At 34.9% G+C, this 18,741-nt stretch overlaps 1 protein-coding gene across 2 annotated transcripts in view; it reads left to right on the forward strand.

Annotated features, from left to right (window-relative positions):
- LOC126815069 (ran-binding protein 9) overlaps window positions 1-8,835 on the forward strand; it is a 30,777-nt gene extending 21,942 nt beyond the window's left edge. The window contains exons 6-12 of one of the 2 annotated variants that reach the window (XM_050540601.1): window positions 245-346; window positions 711-793; window positions 1,192-1,304; window positions 2,444-2,995; window positions 3,704-3,855; window positions 6,798-6,909; window positions 7,365-8,835. In XM_050540601.1, the coding sequence (XP_050396558.1) occupies window positions 245-346; window positions 711-793; window positions 1,192-1,304; window positions 2,444-2,995; window positions 3,704-3,855; window positions 6,798-6,909; window positions 7,365-7,495 (1,245 nt within the window). In that variant the 3' untranslated portion in view covers window positions 7,496-8,835. The other variant, XM_050540602.2, reaches the window with a different exon arrangement.
- Window positions 8,836-18,741: the final 9,906 nt, after the last annotated feature.

An 18,741-nucleotide genomic window follows, 5' to 3' on the forward strand; every position in this document is an offset into this window, starting at 1 on the left:
AGATAATCTTGCGGCTTGAATTCATTTGGATTAAAAAAGGCCCAATCAAAAGATTTTACCATTTATTTATAGGTGACACTGACATTATTATGTCGTCATCATACCTTTGTAAATACTAAATAAAATTGAACCATTTTGGGGCTGATATTTCTAATACAGATTGAACTTTCTTAATATTGTAAAATTCTCGAATGATGATCAGCAGAATAAAGAAAACTACTATTTTTGTTTAATTTATTTTCAGCCAAATCTATATCCTACAGTAGGTCTACAGACACCAGGTGAAGTTGTTGAAGCAAACTTTGGTCAGGCACCATTTATATTTGATATAGAAGATTATATGAAGGTACAATTTCTATTTGTTATATACCATTTGATACTGTAAATAATATTCGTTTCACAGTATTAATACAGATACCATTACCTATCACACTGATAGAATCCCCACAGGGAACAAGAACTTATAGTGAATGAGGATTAGTTATATCGCCCACAATAGAATGTTAACAAAAATTTGAGTCATGTGTGGAATTAATTTTTTATCTACCATTATGTTATACCTCAGGTAATGGCAATATTGATTAAACTTTGGTGTATAATTCACACTAGAACCCATTTGGTAACAATATTTATAATATATACATGTTTGAATTAAATGCATCATAACATGTTACTAATATTACACAATATAAAATATATTTTAATTAAAGGAATATAGAATGAAGACAAGAATGACTATAGAAAGATTTCCAGTTAGTGATAGAAGAGGAGAATGGCAATCCACATTACACAGGTATTACTAAATCCATATTACACAGGTTTTACGAAATCTTAGAATCATATCTATCTGATCACTTTGTACCAAAACTTAACCATAGGAAACGTAGGAGAATGAATATTTATAACTATTGCAGGTAAAATTCACTTATTATCTGAATAACCCATTTGAGTTGACTAAATTTTATTTAAAGTCTCGGATCATTTGAATTATTTGAGGGATTTTTTAAAGAATTTAAAAGAACCCATGACAGTTGAATTCTAAGAAGAGTTAGTAGGCAGAAACTATGATGTAACCCTATTGCATTTTAAAAATAACTGAATGTTAGACTCAAAATAACTTACCGGTAGGCAAAGTGTTAATGAGACATTAAATCCCTTGTCATTACTGTATGGATTACAAAATAATTACAGAATTGTTTCCACTTATTTGGTTCATCATGGATATTGTTCAACTGCTGAAGCATTTTCTAAAGTCACAGCACAACCTATAGAAGAAGATATAGCATCAATAAAAAACAGACAAAGTAAGTCAGAAAACTTGAATATTCTAAAAGAGAATATTTCATTTATATCAGTTATTAAAAGGCATTGTGAACTGTGTGATGATCTCAGTATTATCATTCTTTAATAAATACTATTGAGATTGGTTTATTCCAATCAAGTTTCTAGTTTATCCTGTAAAATCCATGGAAAATGGAAAGCTTTGAGATCGATTTAATATGATTGGACACAAGTTGACCTGACCAGGCACAGATTTAAAGGGGTCAGAATTTTGCATGTACATGTACTTTAGAAAGCTTAAAAAGTATTTGGGACTAACAAAATTTTTAGACAACTTCAGCATGTTCTGTAATTGTATTGCCATTGAGTGAAAATTTTAAATAATTGTCCCCAGCCTTTTAAAAAGGGTTCATCCATGGTCCTCCTTTCCATCACACTTTTGGAACACAATACCTCTGCTTGTAATTGTGGTAGAATGTTCAAACTTGGTGTAGATGTTTGTTTTGTTATTATCTTGACTGAGTTTGATGATGACCATTTTCTGCTTACAAATACGTTAAGTTCTATAATGAGTATTTTCCAATCGGGTTAAGCAGTGATAATCCATTTGTTTGCTTGTGGCTTTAAAACATAATAACTTTGATTCTAAATGAGTGAGAATGATGAAACTTGGTATATCGTTTCCTTAAATCAAATGAAACTAGGTACATGTATAATGTATATTCTTTCCTTACATCAATACCTCAACTTAGCACAATGATGAGCATTTGCTGCTAAGATTAAGTTAAGATAAGAACTTGATTGGTTGAGACATAATCATTTTGCTTCTTTCTAATCGAGTGATTGTGATGAAATTTACTGTATAGTTTCATTACAACAGTAGCGTGACTAAGTTCCATTGTGGTTATTTTCGGCTAACGTTTTAACAGAGTGATACAGAATTTAATTGCTCAAGCAACAATGTCATCTATTTATTATGGTATTGGGGTGAGGGACAGCAGTCTCACAGTTGGCTTGTTTATCCTGTAAAATCCTTAGGATATGGACAAGCTATCCTCACTGTGTTTGTGATCAGTCTGAAATGACTGGACAATGGTTGACCTGACCAATTGCAGAATTTTATTTTACATGTCTCTGTCTGTGCTTTTGTTTATTATTGTAGAAATACAGAAACTAGTGTTAGCAGGAAGAATGGGTGAAGCCATTAATACAACTCAAGATTATTATCCAGGTTTATTGGAGAGCAATCCTAATTTACTATTCACACTTAAATGTAGACAATTTATTGAAATGGTGAACGGCACAGATTCAGAAGTTCGAGGTCTGTCAGTTCACAGTCCTAAATCTCGTCACGGTAGTGGTAGTAATCGATCCAGTCCGACTATGAGTCCAGTCCATTATGGCAGCTCAAATAATCTCCACCCTCAACGAACTCCCACTGGCTCGGGTAATAACAGCCCTAGTCGCTCATCAGTCAAAGGTCTTAACACACAAAATCAGAACTTACAGGGTCAGACGGATTTACATCGTATAGAGGAGGAAATGAATAGTGTGAATAATGACAATCACTCAGTGAATGGATCGAATTCACGATATATAGATGACGATATAGAAATGACTGATGGATTGATAGATGAAAGAGTTGTGACTAACGGTAAATCGGATTCTGTGTGTATGAATGGCAATTCTCACGATGATTACACTGAAGAAATGGGTAGGTTTATAACTTAATTATATTTCACCTTATTCATGTGAAGGTGTAGTGGGGGTCTGTCGGAAAATTGGTTCAGGCTTTGCTCAATTGAATTTTACTCAAATTTTATTTGCTTATCACCAGTACCAAAAGTATGCAATTCAAAACAGAATCATTTTGTTTTCAACCCAGTCCTGAAAATGTTGTGGTTCTTTCATATTTTAGGCATTGGGAGAGTTATAAATTTGAGTAAAATCAGATTTGAGTTTTGATATAAGCTAATAATATGTGCTATTAACCACGGACAAAAATTTACCAATAGGTGTGATTTGAATAATTTGGTAAAGTTTTTTTTATGGTTTATTTGTTCAGTAAGTAGCAAATTTTATAATTCAGATTAAGGAGATGAATAGCATTATGTAACTTGTATTAACTTGATTGTCCCAGGAGTGAAAGATTAGTCTTCTTTATTCTAACATAAGTAAATTGTCCCAACATTAAAATATTAATATTATTGAATATTTTAACATAAGTAGAGTGTCCAAACCTTAAAATATTAATATTATTGAATATTCTAACATAAGTAAATTGTCCCAGCAGTAAAATATTAATTTTATTGAATATTTTAACATAGTAGATTGTCCTAACAATAAAATATTAATGTTATTGAATATTCTAACATAAGTAAATTGTCCTAACAGTAAAATATTAATATTATTATTTTAACAGAAGTTGATTGTCCCAGTAGTAAAAGAAAACTATGTGGTGGTAATCAAGAAGCAATAGGTAAAATGTTACAATACGGTAAAGGTCTTCAGAGTATGAGTGAACAACTTCGTAGACAATTTGGTAAAAATGATGCAAATAAAAGAGCTTTACAAGTAAGTAGTGCTATTAATATTGGTTGTTTTGGGGAGAGGGGAAGTATAAGTGAACTCAGCTCAGAAAATTTAATATAGCATTCCTCAGTGATGTCCATGAATCCTCTATAAAATTATTGAAAATTAAGTTTGGAGAAACTCTGCATTGCATATTTCTTTCATGGCAGAATTTATAAGGACGATTTGAAAAAAAACCCAAGAATATATGTTCACTGCTGATTAATGATTTAGCACAGGATCACTGTCAAGCATACACTGCTGATCTAATGATAACTTTTTATACACCCACATGTGGATGTATGTTGTCGTCGCCCCCATCCTACCACAATATGTTTGTGGACACTCTAAGGGTCACAATTTTTATCCGGTTTTGACGAAACTTGCAATATAGGTCTATCTCCCAAAGAGATGTATCGGACTATAACTTCATGGATAATGGCCCCTGATTGTATGAAAAATCACATTTTTAGCTTGTGGACAACTCTAGAGGTCACAATTTTGATCCGATTTTGATGAAACTTGAAATGCATGTTTATAACCCATATATCTTGTTTCATTTCAATATTCGCGCATATCGGTTCATATCGCGTTTTTAGCTTGTGGTCCCCCTAGAGGTCGCAACGCTGGTTGAGTTCGAATTTCGTGAAAATCAGACCAAAACTGCTGGACAACATGGCCGTCCCTTGTACGCAAATAGTGTAAAATATGGTATATCAAGGTCATGGACCCTCTTGAGGTCGCAATTTTGTTCCGATTTTGATGAGACTTGGAATGCATGTTTATATCCCAAAGATCTTCGTTCCTTTCGATATTCGCGCATATTGGATCGTAACTTCCTGAATTATGGCCCCTGATTGTACAAAAAATTGTGCTTTTAGCTTGTGGTCCCTTTAGAGCTCACAATTTTTATCCAATTTAAAAAAACGTTTTAGTATATCACCGGACCAAAACTGCCGGTGAAAATAGCCGCCCCTTGTACGCAAATAGTGTTAATACCTGGTATATATCAAGGTTGTGGACCTCCCAGAGGTTACAATTTTGATGAAACTTGAAGTGCTTGTTTATAAGCCAAAGATCTTGGTTCCTTTCGATATATTCGCATATCGCATCGTAACTTCCTGAATTATGGCTTTGATTGTACGAAAAATCGCGTTTTAAGCTTGTTGTCTCTATAGAGTTCACGATTTTTATCCAATTTAAAAAAAAACGTGTGAATATACATGTATCACAGTTATACACTAATGATGGTTGAGTTCGAATTTCGGACAAAAAGTGTAAAAATATAGTTAGAATTTTAGAAATGGGGTTTAACGTCCACTCGACACAAACTAGGTCATTTCGGGACTGACATGGTTTTTTAATTTTATTTCAATAATTCGCTTGCGTGTAGGGGTCTTTAGCAGTGGGAAGATACCGGAGGACCCGGAGAAAACCCACGAAGTTTGACAGGCGACCCTTCTCCTTGTCACGTACAACCGCGGATTCGAAACCACGCCAGTTGACTCAATGGCAGACTTTATGGTACAGCGCGCACGTGCTAACCATTCAGCCACCCAACCCCCCTAAAAATATAGTACATGTATATCAAAGTTGTGGACCCTCTAGAGGCACATGTTTTTATCATAAAGATCTTGGTTCCTTTCGATAATCACACATATCCGAAAGTAACTTCCAGGATTATGGCCCCTGATTGTTCGAAAAAACCGTTTAGATATATCACCATTTCACCGTAATGAAGGTTGAATTGGAATTTCGGGGTAATCGAAATGAAACTGCCCGACAAAATGGACGCTCTTTGTATGCAAATTGTGTATAAGTATGCAATACAAAGGTTATGGACCCTCTAGAGGTCACAATTTTTATCCGAATTTGATGAAACTTAAAACACATTTCAGACCATAAATTTCTGGATTATGGCCCCTGATTGTACAAAAAATCGGTTTTATAATTAGCTTGTTTGCAAAACGTGGGCGTATCTTGCATGGCAACCGCTTGTTAAGACATACTCCATTATTGTCGCCTTCAGCCGCTTGATGTCTGAAAAAGCAGAATGATAAAACATTGAACCATCCATAATGGTATCATAAATCAATCAATTTTCGGCTAAATTACAATGGGTTAATTATTACTTGTATCAACTTGTTTGTCTGCAACAATAGTGAGAATCGGCCATTTGGTTCATAATCTGCATAATTAGTACATTTAGCGCTAATTTCATAATCCGGTAGAAAAAAACAAAAACAAGCTTGTTGATTTTTTTCGATCGACTGATGAACTATATATATATCTTATCCCGAACGTTTTGCTTTATCCATCGAATTAACGAAGACAGTAATTTATTCAGGAATATCACTAATGTGAACTTCATGCCAGTACGTGAATTAAATATGGAAAGGTGTACCTATATTTGTCGTTATTTTTGTGATAATCACATACATTACCAAGAATAATTTTTGTTGAAGTGAAAGGAATGGTGGCTTATAATTACCGAATTTCCTACTTAGACCTCATTTGACCCAATTATGGCCAGTTCGTTTCAAAATGATTAAGAACCCTGTCGTTGTCCACTGTCCATCCGTCAGTCCATGGTTTTTTGTACTTGCACTATATAGAGTTCTTCTGGAATGGAGGGAAAGGAGTCTAGTGATTTCCGCTCCCGGCTAAAGACTCTTATACGCAAGAGAATTGTTGAAATAATATTAAACCATATGTTAGTTCAAAATTGACCAAGAATGTGTCGGGTGGATGTTAAATCCCATTTCTCTCCTGGAATAATGAGTTATTGCCACTGATGTTTATGATTGTTAACTAAAATTTGTTACTCCCCTTTAATTACTCAATAGCAATGATTGACAAAGTTAGTGTATGTTACCTTTCCTGGCAAGCTATGAGAATTTATGAGAATAAAATTTTTTGAGTATTTTATTTTATGTTATTTTCAGGATGCTTTTAGTTTATTGGCATATTCTGATCCGTGGAATAGTCCAGTAGGTCATCAATTACAACCTGTTAAAAGAGAACCAGTGTGTGCCGCTTTAAATAGTGCCATATTAGGTAAAGTATTTATATTATTATTAAAACTATAAACCAAGGCTGTTGGAGACCATAACGTTTATTTTCTTTTTTTATTTCGTATTTATCATTTGAAATGTTTTATCATTGTGTCATTTTCTTATTGTGTATTGTTAACGGCCAAAGAAAATGCAGCTTTTACTGATCTATTAACAATCTCACTGAAGCGTGCATTACTCAGTGATACTTAATAAATGTTAGATCTTATGTAGCGTAGACAGTCATGATCATAAAGACGAAACAAATCAAGGATACTATTTTAGTTAAATTGTTGTTAAAAAATTTGTAAATTTAGTAGACACATGATTGAAATAATTTTGACATTGACTGTTATTAAATGTAATGTAAATAATTAAGAACTAGTCCATATTTTAGGATTTATTTACATATTTTCATTAGGCAGGTAATTAATTTTTTGTTTATTGTTTTCATTTCAGAATCTAAAGGTTTGCAAAAACAACCGCCACTTGAAGTTGCCATAGCTCAGGCCACAGAATGCATGAAACTTATGGCGAAAGCTGGTATAGGATCTTGTGCATTTGCTAGTGTTAGCGAATATCTACATTGATACTGTGTTTATTAAGACTTAAAGACTGATTAAAATGACTCTATAATCCATTAAACTCTTCCCGAAACTGTTTATGATGAAATGTGCACTTAATTCAGAAAACTACTAAAGCGGGATATGAAACACCATCTGTTAAAATTTGCCATGTTATTGTATTCTAGTTCAGAAGTAGTAGATGAACACAGTTTCTGCTCGAGTCTACCTCCACAGTACAGGATTTATAATTCTCCAAGATCGGCCTGGCAACTGTTGATTTTCTTATTTATTTTAATTTAATTTTAATATAACAACAAACTTTCATTTTAAGGTAAAACAACATTAGTTTGTTTGTGAAAAACGCCACAGTAATATTGCTGAATGAAGATTGAGCTAGGAGGACAAAATATTTATGCCTTCTTTTTTTTTATTAATATTTATTAAATATACAATGTTTTTTGTATGCAGATGTTTCTCTAAAGATATCTTGCCTTTCTCCTTAGAAATTGTCTAATAAACGTTCTCAGAACATGGCTAGATTTGCAAATCAGAATAAAAACTCAAAACAATACATGTGAATTGAATTGTAATCATTCTACATTAAAATTTATACATAGTTTTAACATTTTGAGTGAATTTCATTTTCACAATTATCAGTTAATTTTACTAACAGATACATAAATAACATCACTAGTAGTTCAGCAGTTCTAATAACTCGACAGGCACTTGTGTAGTTTGAAAAATGTTTATTCAAGCATCAATTGAAACATGCATATTTTAAAAATCTTATGCAAACCTTAATTTCATTAATTCTGTCATGGCTATTAAAATTGTATGAAGAGAGCCATTGCCCGTCTGTAAATTGGTTAATTTATTTGTGATAAATTATTTATCATTGTGGAATACTATTGTAGTTGAAACTATTTTTAAATATTATTATGTATTTGTTTAATACCTCATTGTGAGAAATGGGAAATAACTGAGATGTGTGATATATATATATATATATATGAGTAAAGATAATAAAAAAAACACCTAGTTTGTATATAATGAAAACTGTGTCTTAATTACTTTCTTTATCATGTAACAATGATACGAAGACACACTCTTTTATTTTGCTCATTTCTTTGCTTTTTCGGTCTTAAGTTTTTTTCAGTAGTGGACTAATGATTAAGTCCACAGAGGTTAAATAAATATGTGCTAATATATGTAGGAGGTAATTGATTAGGTTAAAAACCTCCATGGCTGAAACATTTGTGGTCATAACATCATATATTTCTATATGGTATTGTATGAAATTAAAGATGTATTTATAGGGTATATGTAGTTATTTCCAACAAATAAAACTTATGGCAAATTTGGTATATATGGAAAGTAGAGACACCCAATATTCTTACTAGAAAAATACTGGATTCCTTGAAATGTAGGTGCACACAAAACTAAAATGTAAGGATATCAGTAACTGGCAACTTGTCAGCATTTGTCTGCTCAAGTGATTAGGAAGCACTTGTTATATGTTGATAGAAGGGCTAGTGGATGTGAGTCTATTGAGAGACTGTAACATAGAGCAGACACTGCAATTAAACCACATAAAAAGAAGTTGGCAGAGGATAATCCAAGAATTTGCTTAGTCTTCCATATTTCTGGTATATTGACTGCGACTAATGACAAATAGAAGATGAAAATGAAAGGTACACTCCCTCAGTCAAGTCACAGACTAAAACGGCTGGTTAAAATAGATGTGTAGGGCGTGGGGTAGTTAGTTCCCTGAGATTAAAAATGATAAATGAATGGTCTTGATGCCGATGCCCAATCAGATTTGTTCTTTTATTTTTGTATGGTTGTCTTTCAAGTGATGACAAAGAATAGGTCGACTTTCTATAGTTCATTATCACTGTCCAGTGACTTTTTTCAAGGTAGCAAACATGATATTTTTTTTAATCAAAAATACCTCAACATCCACAAAATGGAATCGATTTTTCAAAATTTTCTAGAGGAGGTTTCCGTGATCCCCGCCGGCGTGGTTCGCGTCTGTGGCGCTGTCGGTCAGGGCCTACCTTTTGTTAATTTAGGAAAACACCCCCGAGTCTAAAGTAAAGTAAAATAATAAAAAGGAGAAAGATATCTTGGGATATAAAACAACTAATCAATACTTGTTTCACCCAAATTAAAGACGTTATGTGCTTTTAAAATGAATTAAGGCAAATGAAAAACGCAGCGACAATGTCCACTTTCTGAAAACAGAAACATCAATTTTAACATTGAAGTGAATAGGGACCTTTATATCAACATAGCACACCATTACACACAAGAAGTACAGATTCAACACCACACAATTTGAAACAATTACGGCAGTAATATACGTCCATCACATATTCTCGCACTGAATGTGAATGAAAATTGCCGCAGCTTCCGACCGACCACAAATTTCTTAGTCGCAGAACGTTGAATATTGCTAGGGTTAATCCTCCCATGACCCTAATTCCTCCATCCAAATTTGAAAACATTGCGTTCACAGGGTTTTCAAAAAAGGCGGGGGGGGGGGTAACTGTGTAACGGAAAGTGGCAGAACGCTGAATATCGATAGCGTTCGTCCCCTCATTACTCAAATGCTTCAAACCAAATTTAAACAAAATCTGTTAAAAACTGTAGCCTCTATCGCTTTCACAAGGTTGTCAGAAGGATGGAGCTGGGGGAGATAACTCAGGGACGAATAACAGCGGAACGCTGGATATCAATAGGATTCATCCTCCAATGACCCCAATTTGAAAGAAATCTGTTCAAAACTATAGCTTCTATTGCGTTCACAAGGGGGGATAACTCCCTATTTCTTTTCGTCAAAATCGGATTGTGCCTTTTTTTACCGAAACTTATCCACACTGTTTTGATCAGATTTTTCCGAAACTTTCAGGAAGCTTGTATTATAAGACGACGATCCATATTAAAAATTTTAAGGGTTATGACTCTAAAATGGAAAGTCACAGAACCCTAAGTATGGATAGGGTTCGTCCTCTCTGACCACAATGCTTCACACCAAATTTGAAAAGAATCCGTGGAAAACTATTAGGGGCATAAATTGGGGGTGTTGGGGGTGGGGGATAGTCGGTCGCAAAATAAATGCAGTCAGTCTCAAAATAAGAGCTCACTGCATAAATAAGGTAAACAAACAATGTCAAAATAGAAGGAAAATCCCAAAGTTTTTCACTTTTATTCTGTTGTATGTTGGCCAAAGGACCCCCCCCAGGGAGAAAAATAGTCGGTCTCAAAGTAAATGCAGTCACTGCAGTCGGTCTCAAAATTATGCACCGGCGACTAAATGAATTATTGAGGTAAACAAACAGTCGGGAAAAATGTCAAATACTTAATGGATGTGATTGCGTGAATCCGTGCAACTAAATTGCGTATGTCACACAAAACTACTGTATAGTATAAAATAACCTTGTCAACTTGTCATGTTGAAAAAAAAAATTCACTCTTGTTCTGTTGTGCGTATGTTGCCATGATGGTCTCAGAAATGTTTCCCCCGAGGGAAAAAAATAGTGGGTCTCAAAATAAGTGCTCATTGCTGTCGGTCTCAGACTAAATGAATTAATGAGGTAAACAAACAATGCCAAAATAGAAGAGAAATTTTTTTTGTGTAAATCCGTGCATCTAAATTGTAACGGATAGAATAATAATAATGATAATCCTTGATACATGTATTTTAATAGTTTCTATTGCGCTTTGAAATCAATGTGAATAAGCTTTGTGAAAAAGCAGGGTTTTGGTTTGTTTTTGAATGTTTCTGTTGACTCTATGGATTGCAGATCTTTAATATTTTTTAGAGTCTCGTTCTACAATGAAGGAGCAGAAAAAGAAAAGGCACGTCTTCCTATTTCTAAATTAAACTTCGGAATACTAAGTTGACTCTTATCGGAGGATCTAAGATATCGATGAGACGTGTGTGGAGTAACTAAATCTATCACATAAGATTGAGCTGTATTTTTCAGTGCTTTGTATGTCATCAATATGATTTTAAACTTGATGCGTTGTTCAATGGGTAACCGGTGCAGAAATTTAAGTAATGGCGTTATATGGTCAAATTTTCTGGTTGAAGTTAAAAGACTTGCTGCTGAGTTCTGTACGTTTGAAGTTGTTGGATGAGATAATTCGGGAGTTTGTATAAAAGTGCGTTGTGGTAATCTAGTCTATTAGTAACAAAGGAGGGGACCAGAAGTTCTTTAGATTCAAGAGAAAGACACTTTTGTTTTTTTTGCAATTCTGTGAAATAGAAAGTAGGCTGAAGAAAATATTTTTTATCGTTGTTATGTGAGATTTAAAACTAATGTGCGAATCAAGAATAGCACCTATATTCTTTGCTACTTCTGAAAGGCAGATGATCTATTGCTGGAAGTTCAGCTTTGTCACAGAGAGTTTCTTAAGTTGTTATTTAGTTCCAAGTAGGAGAAGCTCTGTTGTTTTCTGGATTTAATTTAAGAAAATGGCACGTCATCCAGTTGTGAATTTCCTTGTCAACTTGTCATGTTTGAAAAAAAAAAATTCTCTGTTATGTTGGTCTAAGAAATTAAGAGAGCGTTTTGCGAAGATTTTGATAATTCAAAATATATTCTCTATATTCATATGAATAATATTAGTCGAACAGTTGGTAAGAAGTTATCATGCTGTAAGTATTTTCTGACTATCAGAATTCTAAAAATCCTTGAGTGGCATTTAGCGATTGAGCACATTAAAAAAACACGACACAATTTATATGGAAAAACAATCACTGGTTTCCATATAAATTGTATTCTGATTTTTCATCAGAATTATGCAAAATCTTCCCCCAGAGACCAAGAAAGCGCCTCCGTGAGACAAAGTCTCCTCCGGCCCAGTCCCAAAAAATGAAAAGCTCAGTTATATAATCTACGGCGCTCAATTCCATTATGTCATCATTCTTCATCTCCTCTGTCTTATACCATCTCGTCACTATCATTTTCACAAGTGAATAGCCCAGTTAGTAGTACCACTAGTGAATGGGTCGTGGAGCGACATACTGTAGAATTGTTATTTCTACTCAAGATTCTGTCCCATTTCTTACATATCCTCTCGTTAACGAGCATTTGGTTCCATTTGTCATGACATTGACAGCAATTTTCAGGCCCAGTCCCCAAAAATTAAAAGCTTAATTACATATATGAAATCTTTTTGCGCTTGTGGTGCAAGATTCCATTATCACGTCATTCTTCCACTCCTCTGTGATCTTATACTGTCTCAGCACTATCATATTCACGGTTATAGTGAACTGCCCATTTAGTGGCACCACTTGTGTGTGGGGCGTGGGGCATCAGACTGTACAAATGTAATGTTCTGTCAACAGATCTCGAGATTCTGACCCAATGACTACCATTTCTGGTTCTCTCGTTTTCAGGATATTGATTCAATTTTTCAAAATATTTTCAGGTTGCTCAGTGTTATAAATTTGATAACAAAATCAGTAACAATCAATATATTATATGACATGAACATTATGTCAACTTAAATAAAACTGCTTTCCGGCGAGATAACGATCGGGGAACAACTATATAGTAGGCAATACGATCTGTGTTCTACTGGGACGCTCAGTGTTATAGCCAGTATGTTGTTGACATTCATTGTGGGTGAGATTGTGGATGGCGCCCTAGATTTGGAACCGCCCACCGCCCAGCTTCTGGATCCGCTACTGGCCTATAGGGGCATGTACATGAGTACATGAGTCGGTCGCATTTTTGCTAAACACCCCCCCCCCCCCCCCAACAAAAAATCTTTATGTGCCCCCTGAAAACTATAGCCTCTATCGCGCTCACAAGGTTTTCGGTAAGGGGGGGTGGGTGGAGAAGAGAGGGAAAACTCCCTATTTCTTTTCGTCAAAATCAGATTGTGTCCTCTTTTACCGAAACCTATCCACGCTGTTTTGATCAGATTTTTCCGAAACTTTCAGAAAGCTTGTATTATAAGACGAGGTTCCATTTTTTTCTGTCAAAATCTGATTAATAATTTTAAGGGTTGTGCCTCTTTTGTGTCGAAACCTATCCACACTGAATGTAATGGTTGTCAGCACAATAGAGGCCAGAGTTTTCATCAGATTTTTCTGAAACTTTAAGGAAGCTTGAATTATAAAATGTAAATCCCTATTTTTTGTCCCGCGCCTTTCGAAGAAAGCAAGGGACTATCAAAATGGGTCTGTCCGCCCGCCCGCCTGCCTGCCTGCCTGTCTGTCTTTCTGTTTGTCGTAAGTCACACTTTTTGGGATACAATAACTTTCCTTCTTACTGAGCCAGACTGTTCAAACTTTGGGGTAAGCAAAGATCAGAAATTTGGTTGGTTGATGCTTTGGGGCACGGTAACTTTAGTTCTAATTAAGTGGTGAAACTTGATCAATATACTTTTGAAAAAAATAAATGTGCAATTAATCAATATTTATTTTGAGATTTCGGCGGGGACACCAGCCTCACTGTTGGCTTGACTGTTTGTCATTAATATCGGATTACATTGTACTATTTCCTGAGACCTGTCCACATTGCTTGTAATGCTTGTCAGCACGATAGAGGCCAGAATTATGATCAGATTTTTGTCCCCCGCCTTTCGAAGAAAGCAGAAAACTATTAAAATGGGTTCGTCCGTCTGTCTGCCCGTCCGTCCGTCCGTCCGTCTGTCTGTCCGTCACATTTTTTGCGACACAATAACTCTCTTTCTAATTGAGCTAGAATGTTCAAAATTGGTGTAGGTGTATATTAGATCAATGCCTTGATGGACTTCGAAGATGAGCATTTTCTGCCTCGGGTAAGCAGAGATAAGCAATTTGATTGGTTGATCCTTTGGGACACGATAACTTTAGTTCTAATGAAGTGAGAGTGAGGACACTTTGTGTATAGCCTTTTCTACATCAATACCTTGACTAAGTTCGATAATTAACATTTTCTGCTGAGGGTAAGCAATTTGATTGGTCGAGACTTTGGAACACAATAACTCTCCTTCTAATTGAGGTTCATTAGGTGGAGTTCGATGATAAACAATGTCTGCTTACAGTAAGCAGAGATAAGCAATCTGATTAGTTAATGCTTTGGGGCACGATAACTTTGGTTATAATGAAGTGAGAGCGATGAAACTCTGAATATAGATTTATTATATCATTACCTTGACTAAGTTCGACGGTGAGAATTTTCTGCTTGCTCGATACTTTTGAAAAAAATAAATGTGCGATTAATTATATGTGTCATCTATTTATTTTAGGATTTCGGCGGGGGACAACAGTCTCACTGTTGGCGTGTTTCGAAACTTTCGGTAAGCGTATAAGACGAGGATTTATTTTTTTCCATCAAAATCTGATTAATATTTTTAAGGTTTTAGCCCCCTTTATTGCCGAAACATGTAAAAGTTTTTATACGCCCATTAACTCACGTGGTTGTATATCGTTGCCGCCCTTGTCCTTCCATCCACATTTTGTTTGTGTACACTCTACAGGTCACAATTTGTATTCGATTTTGCCCGAGGGGGGCGAATGGTTAGCGCGTTCCTTCTGTATCATAAGGTCTGTCATTGAGTCAACTGGCGTGGTTTCTATTCCCCGGCTGTGCGTGACAAGGAGTACGGTCGCCTGTCCAAGCGAATTATTGAAATAAAAATTGAACCATATGTTAGTCCCGAAATGGGATAAGTTCCAATGGCAATTCACAAGATTTGGTAATTTCCTTAAACTAAACAATGCTAAACTGAAATAATTAAATTGGGAACTAAAAGCTACAATAAACACTGATTCTATTTAAATTAGAGATTCTGCCGACTCTGTTTTATACGAAAATATATTTAACATCTGTAAATCATGTAATTTCCATCTGTATACCATTGGTAGAATTCGTTCATGTATTAATGTAAACACCTGTAAAGTGTTAGTTAATGCCTTTTGTAATATGAATCTATGACTATGATTATAAGTGACCAACAAACATCCGCAGTGTTGATGAGTTTTATTCTCCAGGTGCAGCTGCAGGTGTTGTGTATATACCTATAATACCACCCAGATTATCCAGACACTAAAGTCACTTGATCATGTGCACAATGTAGTCTTAATCATCTTAAAACGATACAAAATATATTTCCGAGTCAAATCTCATTGTGCCCAAACCCCATAGTAGACAACACATTACCCCATGAAAAATAAAAGAATTACAGTACATTGGTTACAGACTGTGTATCGTAAAGAGTTCTGAAAATCTTGTGAGTGTGATAGAGGCTGTAGTTTATAGCAGAGGGAAGCATCGGAGTTATGAGAGGATGAGGCAAAACCTTGTGAACGCGACAGAGGCTACAGTTTTTTTACGGTTTGGTTTCAATCTGGATTTAGGCCTAATCGCTCTTCTATACATCAACTACTAGAAATTTATCACCATTGTGTTAGAGCTATCGAAGTTACGAAATGTCTTGCTTTGTTGTTTTCGACATAACAAAAGCTTCTTATCGTGTATATCACTCTGGTCTCCTACGTAAATTTAGTAAATATGGAATTGATGAAGCCATTTCAATAAAAAGCTACATAAAAGGAAGGAAACAAAATGTAATAGCAAATAATATTTACTCCAAACAGATTAACCTGGATGCTGAAGTGCCACGGGGATCCGTGTTGGGCCGATCTTGTTCCTTGTTTATATAAACGACATCTATGAAGTATTGAACAACATTTTCAGGTTATTTGCTGATACAGCCGTTGGTTGTACTATATATAGTATATTTAGATTTAATTTAAACCGTGGTTTGTCCAAATTTCACACAAGCAACAAATTTGGTTAAATTCCGTCTGGTGATTCAGCAGAAGAAAAAACAAAATGGGGTATGACATAAGCCACTTGAACCTTTGGTCCGATTGCCTAATATTTTGTTTGATTTATTTAAAACTTATGAATTCAATATAGGCCCCTTAAATACAAACGACTACACACGTCATATGAATATCCCTAAGAAAGGTACCCGAGGTTTACACCTAGATATTCTAACCATGAGTTCAAAATCCTAAGCACTCGATTACCATGACCCCTCGACTATATAAAAGATTCCATCTGAAACTAATATGATGAATTACATTGCTTAAACTGATAATTATTTCGTTTAAAATAGATGATTGTACCGTTTAAACGAGATAATAATGTGTTTTGAATAAAACAATTCTGCCGTTTAAACGAAATATTTAGTCGTTTAAAAGACACAATTTGTGCTTCACACTCGTCGAGGGTTCCGCACTGAACAAACCTTCAAACGAAAAGAAAAAAATACGGAGCAAATAAAGTAATATGATATAAATAATGTGCCTACATAAAACATATTTAATTTGTTCTGGAGATAAAAGTTATCAATAGTATTTTTTACAGAAGGATTACATAGGTTACTGTGTCGGTCAATCACCATACACTATTATTGACATAGGCAACTACCCACTATCACCAGTAAATCCCTTAAATATCGTCATCTGATATTGTTTTTTTTTCTTCAATGAAGCAGACACTGCCTTCATTGTCATCTATATTGTATACCATTTTTCACACAGAACACAGGGGATAGAGAGGGCGATGATAGAGAGTCAAAATATTTTAGACCATTTATAGTGATTTTTAGGAATAAGAATCACATCGCAAAATCGATTACGTAAAAGATCACCGCTCTCGCAATAGACTCGCGTTAGTATCGGGCGATACATCTTACATATCCGATAAAGAGGGACAAAGACTGTCGAACGAACGGAGTGAACCAACAACGTATTTTCTTGTTCTTTGAAGCTTGAAAAATACAAATTATATACCGCGCCCTTTGTATGTTTTTTTGCGTATTTATTAAGTCCTAAGATGTCAGGAAGGTGGATTATCTAAAATACAATTGAAGCCTGATAGCTGCACTAAAGTGTATATTCTTAAATGACCTGCTGGGTGAAGCTATGCGAAATTTTTCATAATTAATAAATACGTTATAAATATAAATACATGTCCCATTAAATCAATCGTTAATATTCTTTTCTTTAGGGTCTTAGGTGAAATCATTCGGTGTCCTCAACCATAAAAACAAAACAACAGCACTGTTGTGACAGCCTAGAATTGGTTGTATAAGTTTAATTTTATTCGAGGACCTTACAGGAGCTAAATCTTGATTCTTTGGCACCTAGAAATGGACACAAATGCGTCGCAACGCATATAATAATAAAATAAAACCAAGTACGAACAATCCAAACAATTAGACAAATTTCGAAGTCGTAGGTCAAATAGTGTAATCAGCAAATGGACTGTTCACCGTGTACAAAATACACGACAAACAGTGGTAACAGGTGTCCGGAAGAGTAAGCTTACCCTGCCTGACGCCACACCCGCCATAGCTGCATCCAAACCATTAGACGAAATTTCGGTAAAATAGCGTAGTTGGCCAATGGACTATCCGTATGCAAAATGCAAAATGTACGTGATGAACAGTGTTAACAGATGTAGTATAAAAACTGATTTACATTCAGTCGTTTCTGTTTTTACTGTAATTTCTAATCAGTTACATTCGGCGAAATCCTGTGAGTATGTTTAGCCTCGTTCATTGATTCGCTTCATTACAAATGGCACTGAAAAGCATTCTGGCACGCGATTCGTGTGCCAATCATTACATTTTCATTTTGTCTTAAATATTGGATATCAGAAACCCATCTTTTCATGGTAAGATAACAACAGCAATGTTGATTTAATTTGACCAATAAGTCGGGTTTGCACTGTCGAAGACTGTGGATGATATTGAGTTAGAGACTTGCCTCCTTTAAATGATGATAAATGAATGATAAAATTACAGACCGACGGGCAGCCAAGAATTGGTTGCTACGGAGGCAATGAAGTCACACAAATGAAAAAACACAATATAAACTGAATCACAATATAGTGTTAATATTAATCCCGTCTTAAGGCATTGTAAGGAAGATGGATTATCCATCTTTCTGTGTCCGCACACAATCAGCAATTCCTGTATTGTACTTGTCAACGTGTACGTTTTCTTATTTTAGTCGATTTTAAACATAACCGTTACTCATGTTATTCATGTAATTATTATTATTATATTTTTTTTAAAATATATTGCAAACATATTTTTGTGGTTAAGAGTCAGTCAAGACAATCTCTTGGACAGGATACTTATATTTACATCTGGATGGAGGCACAGACTAAAAAAATTCTACAATCGCTTGCGTATGGATGTATTGGCCAATGAAAGCCCTGAATAAATTTATTGCTCATCGAGTATTTATA

The sequence above is a fragment of the Patella vulgata genome, chromosome 3, assembly GCF_932274485.2.
Source record: "Patella vulgata chromosome 3, xgPatVulg1.2, whole genome shotgun sequence".
NCBI classification, from domain to species: domain Eukaryota; kingdom Metazoa; phylum Mollusca; class Gastropoda; family Patellidae; genus Patella; species Patella vulgata.